The sequence below is a fragment of the Crocodylus porosus genome, unplaced genomic scaffold (genome assembly GCF_001723895.1).
Source record: "Crocodylus porosus isolate Cpor-Errol unplaced genomic scaffold, CroPor_comp1, whole genome shotgun sequence".
Classification (NCBI taxonomy): domain Eukaryota; kingdom Metazoa; phylum Chordata; order Crocodylia; family Crocodylidae; genus Crocodylus; species Crocodylus porosus.
Window position 1 is genome coordinate 94,102,215 of NW_017728918.1, and position 5,900 is coordinate 94,108,114.

Genomic DNA, 5,900 nt, shown 5'->3' on the forward strand with positions numbered 1-5,900 from the left:
TGTGAATATTGTGCTTCTTCGAATCTCATTCTTTAGGCAATGCCAAATAAAAATGCAATTTTCTCTATAGAAAGAACCAAGTTTCTATGCTGTAGGAGAGTGCAATAATTCCTTCCCCTGCCCCCCAACAGAAACCCAAATCTTGCTAGAAGTGGATTTTTAAAATTAGAAAAATATCTAACATAAACAATGTTGTGTTTCCCTTTATCCTCACCTTCTTTGGCTTGCAAAATTAGCTTCATGGAGGATTCCAGGGTTAACTCTTTGTGTATTAGTTTGCAAACGCAGAGTCAGTCCAGCTTGTATCGGACTTTTCTTATTGACTGGAGCAAATGCTTTATCGTTACCTTGTTCCCCCCACCCCCATTAGAGCTGCATTAGTGATAAACAGAATCAATAACATCTCGAGGTTGTAGCCCCTGGCTTAACACTCCTTTCTTTAAAGCCATTTGCAAACTCTGCATGTGTGTACACATGCGACTAATCCGGCAGCAGTTTGCTCTCGAGTAAACTATTGGAGAGTAAACTCTCCCAGGCACATGACTACATGTGCAAGGATGTAGCAGCAGACTGCTCCCACTCCCCGTGGCCCTGTAATGGGCCCCTTCAACAGCAGAGCTGGCACTGGGAAATAAGGGTCTTCCAGTCCCACAATTGCAGAGCAGGGGCTGGGAGCTCCTTGCTGCCAAGGCAGAGGGACATTGCCCCACCCAGGCTCCAGTAGCAGAGCCTGCCCCAGCAGCTGGCAACTCCCTGGGGGAAGGAAGCAATCTCCCACCCCTTGCTGCCCAGTTGACCAGGAGGACATTTTCTCCTGATCAGGCATATACATATGCACTACTGTACAGTAAGTGATCCCGAGTAAATTTGCTACTTGCATTTTCAGGCAGCAAATTTACTCGCAATCAGAGCCAATTACTGCACAGTAAGCATCTACACATGTAGATGCAGATGCTTACTGTGCAGTAATGAGCTCTACTGCACAGTAAAGCGTCTTGTGTAGACGCACCCTGTTTTAGTCAGTAATAGAATCATGCATCTAAAGCAAGGGTCAGAATCAACTCCAATGTCCAGGGCAGAGGCAATGACACCTTGGACCCCCTGTGCCATCTGTAGGCAATTAACATTTTATCTAAGCAGGAAAACAGATAAAGCTTATTGAAACTAAAATTATTAGAATTTTCCACATGCTTGAATTGACCTTGGCCATACATTGTAAGTATTTAAAACTTCTTTGTGTAACAAGGAAAGAAACTCCATGCTCCTATGAAACTTTATGTGCACTCTGATTTATCATAGTTTTATTAATACAGTCTCATTAATTGAGAAAATTGCCAATACAAAGGAATTATTTAGGTTTTTTAAAGTTTGCTCCTACAAGCAGCTGCTCAAGTTTTAAAGATTATTTAGTCTTTGACTCTGCTGCTGCTGCAGCCTCTTCACGCCATTTGGCTTTCTTGGCTAGGTTCCCGCTTATTAAGGACTCCTGGTGTTCAGTAGCCTGTAAAAATAAGATACTCACTTTAGTGCAGTGTTGGAAATACTGCGTTACGCTGGCAGTTAATGTCCTGTAGTAACATCAGTTATGGAGGAGAGTGTTTGGTAGCTAACATACAGTAGTGTTAAGTCTGAATAAATAGCAGCTTGTAAATTACAATACTGTAGAGTTTGACACCCCTGTCTTCTTAAATGCACATGTACATGCCTACATGCGCACACGTGTGGGCACGCACACACACACACACACACACACACACACACCCCCATCCCCACCAGTCAGTATACCTACTCTTTTAGCAGATGCAATTGTAGCTAAGCAGGCTACAATTGTAAGTCCAATCATGATGTAACAGGCTTTTATTCGAACTTTACTTCTTGCAAAATCCAGCATTTCGTGCCTAAAATTAAGATGGTAGTGAGACAAATCAGTATGAAACATTGAGGTTGTCCTTTCTAGGCACCATAGATGTAACTTTTTAACAAGTTAAATACTGTGAACCAGTTAGTAAGATGTGGCCATTCCAGGATTGATGCATTTTCCTTTGTGAAGTGGAAAGTAGTTAATAATCTCCAAATGAAACCACAAGGTAGATGAATTCCTTGATACTTTTTCCCCTAAAACTTCGTGTAATGTTTCTCCTATAATTTTGTGAAATGAACAAGACATACATTTACTGTACATTTATTCAGTATTTATAAATTTAAAATACTTTTGTGCGACTTGTGGCAATTCAATTAATTTTGGTTTTTAATTTATGGACCACAGACAAGCCTTGAAAGCCCCGTGTTGCACACTGAACTAGAGCTCCTTAACTTCCAGAAACCTCAACCTTTTGTTGGTCGCTACCAGCTGTGCTCTTTAGTTCCTGAAACAATTGGCAAGCAATGGTTGGCTGTGTGTACTCAGTCCAAGCTGGGGACACAAAAGCAGGAATTCCTTCAACCCTCCAGTATGTAGTCTCCTAAAAGCTTGAATTGAGCCATTTTCTAGTAGTTATGACACTTAAGGACTGAACACTGTTCAAATTTTGTCTTACATGTGCAAGACGAGACGATTCCTTTCTTTTTAAACTTTCCCTTTTAAAATAAAGTTTAATCTGATGGGCCTGTTGCTTATAATTAAGATTCACTCCTTTTATAGTAGAATTTTAAAATTGCATTGTATGAATGAATTTTACATACTTCTCCAAAAAATAACTTGCTTTTGTCAAATGCACAAAGGGAAGGAACCTTGACAGCTATACTACCTAACAAAGCAGCTGAAAACAAGCACTATCCTTTTTTACCTAGAAAGAAACGTGATAAAACTGGACACTGACTGCATTGCTCCTCTTCAGCCCTTTAAAACCTTACTATCACACACATTGGGAAATCTTTCAGGGTTAGTTGAGCAGCTTGAGTTGCAGGTGCCAAGTAGCTTCAAGAGGGTTGTCAGTACTTGTAGGCCAGAGAACACTTGTTCTCTGTTCTATATTGCTTAAATGCATTAGTTTTAAGAAATCAAAACCAGACTCGCATACAACTATTAATCTAGGATGCATTTGGAATAACAGAAGCCAAAATATAAATGTGTTAGGTCAGTAACAACTATGTTACAGACGTAATCGTATTTCAAATTGCACTAATTGCAACTGTCCTGAAACGCCATACAACTTCTTGCCTTCTGCCTCTGATTCAAGGGAAGCAAACCTTATGGTTTTCTGTATCCTTTCATTAAGGACTATACCTCTCCATCCATGCTCAGGAATCAAGCAAACCCTTCACTGAAATCAATGACAGAGTTGTTTAAGCAAATGTTGGAGGAAGACTAGGACTTGCTTACTTAATGCCAAATGACTTAACTTTGCAATGGCAAGTTGAGTAAAGGTCTATCTTGATAAGTAATCATTAATAACAGGATTTTGCTCAAGCCTGTTTTCTAAGAATTAGGTTTTTTGATCACATGGTTCATGAATTGCAGTTCTAAAAAAAACATTTGGTCATGTTAAAGAAGAGTGATTACATTTACTTTTTGCCTGTCCAGCAGTTACCACGCTCACAAACTAGCCTGTCTTGCTTATGTATAAGTTAATTTAAAAAATCTCATGGGTATTTTATACTTATTTTTATAGGTTTCAGAGGCCTAATCTGAAAGTAAACTGTCTTTTCTAAGATGAAGTTCCTATAAGCTGAGAGAGAAATGAGCACCCTATCATGAGAAGGATTTTTTTTCTGAAATCATCAGGGGCTAAACCACTGGTGCAAGTTTTGTCCACAAATACAGTTATGGATTTGGTTCCCAGAGCTGGCGAGAAATCAACTGCACCCATAGAGCCATCTGTTTGGAATACTGTGCTTTCACAAAGCTGATTCTTCCCCACCCAGCTCCCTGAGAGCTGAGCTCCTGAAGAAATCAAACTTTATTGTTATGGTACTGTGCAACCCACATTTTCAAATGTAATGTAATTTGAATTGGTCTTCCTAAAATACAACATTGAAAATTATCTGTAAATTCCTGGCCCCCTTCAAGTAATAGGAGTTTTGCCATAGATGCCAGTTAAACTAGGATTTGCCACTGGAATAGGAAATAATTCTAATACGAGGATGACAATAAAAGGTGTGCAATGTGATGTAAATAAGGGACAAGTGTATTTTTGCTTGTAGCCATGCTGCTCTCTTCCTTATTGTCTTCATTACACAAGGAATGGAACTGATGGAAACAAAAGAAACACCCAGAGATGTTCCCTTTAACTGTTTCTCAAAGTGCAGTATGTTACATGCAATTAACTCCTCTACCAAGAAGTCTGGCAATAAGAAATGTAGCTGGACTGGAGATGGATATTATTTCTGTTAGGCAGTTACACGAACATGCTGTTTATACATTAACTTCTGGTGATGACGTTTTTTTTCAGTAAAATTATCGGAGGAGGTGGTGGCTAGTGGAAAGGAAATGTCTAATGCACTATGAGATTTACCCTTGTGTATTCAGTTTTCTGAAGAACATGGAATGGTAAAGTGGTTTAAGGCCTCTTACTTTAGACTTTATCAATGGTTGGCCTCAGTCAACCCAGTTACTCAGGCGGGGAAGTCAAAGGTAGATAGATGAGAATGGTAGTCACATTGCTCCTTCATGTACCATTAGCTACATGCCTCAATCTAGCCTATGGGCTTTCCAGGCTTAAGCAGATCACAACTGCTTCCGTTGATCCTGGAAATATACTTTGAAAAAATAAACAAGGAAGAGGACATGCTGTTTTTCTCTCTCCCCATTTTTTCTCAAATACTTTGCGGACATTATATATTGTCACTTGTTTGTCATCGTTTAGTAATCATCCACTCTTTCATAATATATATTGTGTTTATGTGATCTATAAACAAAATATTGGTGACTGATGCAACCTTCCTCTGATGTGACATTTTGTTAGATCAAACAGAATAAACACGTCAATCTGCAAATACCAACAGTGCTCAAATCATTAACAGGCTTTGGACCAAATACTTTCCATCTTGCTCATGCAAATATTTCTGTTTCCTTCAGTAATGATGATCACGAGTTGTTTAGTTCTTAAACAGTATCCACCAGAACTCATCAAGAAAAACATGGTCCCAGAAAATTGTTTTAGGCTTACATCTGAGTGTTCGGATGCTTCCAAATTTTCAGAGGTGGCATGTTCAGAAAGTCCAACAGCTTCCCTTCTGCTGTGATCAGCTGTACCTTACGTTGTGTTAAGCGCTTTCATTTTTACGGTAGGATTGCCAGCTTCTGTAACAATCTTCTAAAACAATGATTCTTGACCTTTTTCTCCATAACTTCTGTGAATTGTGCAGCACCCAATTTCAAAAACTAATTTATATATTATAAGTGCTTTCTTATTTGTACAGGGGGACTGGACAATGGGGATGGGGAAATCATGCAGGTAGAGTATCTCCTCACACCTTGTAGCACCTTTCAGAGGTTTTGGTGGTGCCCTGGTTGAGAATCACTGTTCTGATAACATCTCATCCCTACTTATGGAACAGTAGAAAAGACAAGTCACCCACAGGAAGGTACAATAATAGAATGTAAGACTTGGGGCGAGATCCAATGAAGGGCTTAGGCATTTTGGTGGTTAACTTTTAGGCACTTGGCCCACTAAAGTGGAGTCCAGAACCCTGAGCGAGGCATCTGGCAACCTATACAGAGCCTAGGGAGAATTAACCTCCTCTGAACGGGATTCAGAGCAGCCAGTATGCTGAGGAAGGAACTATGAAAACCAGCAGCTTTTGGTATGCAGATGTCTGATGATAACCAACATTTCATAGATTTCATAGACATTAGGGCTGGAAGGGACCTCGGGAGATCAAGTCCAGCCCCCTGCCCAAAGGGCAGGAAGTCAGCTGGGGTCATAGGATCCCAGCAAGATAAGCATCCAATTTACTCT

The 5,900-nt window shown here is 39.9% G+C and overlaps 1 protein-coding gene across 1 annotated transcript in view; it reads right to left on the minus strand.

Annotated features, from left to right (window-relative positions):
* Positions 1-1,264: 1,264 nt before the first annotated feature.
* The window catches only part of FAM162B (family with sequence similarity 162 member B), an 8,952-nt gene continuing 4,316 nt past the window's right edge, over positions 1,265-5,900 (minus strand). The window contains exons 3-4 of the mRNA XM_019537954.1: positions 1,790-1,898; positions 1,265-1,501 (exon numbers count right to left, since the gene is read on the minus strand). Of these exons, the coding sequence (XP_019393499.1) occupies positions 1,403-1,501; positions 1,790-1,898 (208 nt within the window). The 3' untranslated portion in view covers positions 1,265-1,402. The remainder of the gene's footprint in view (positions 1,502-1,789; positions 1,899-5,900) is intronic.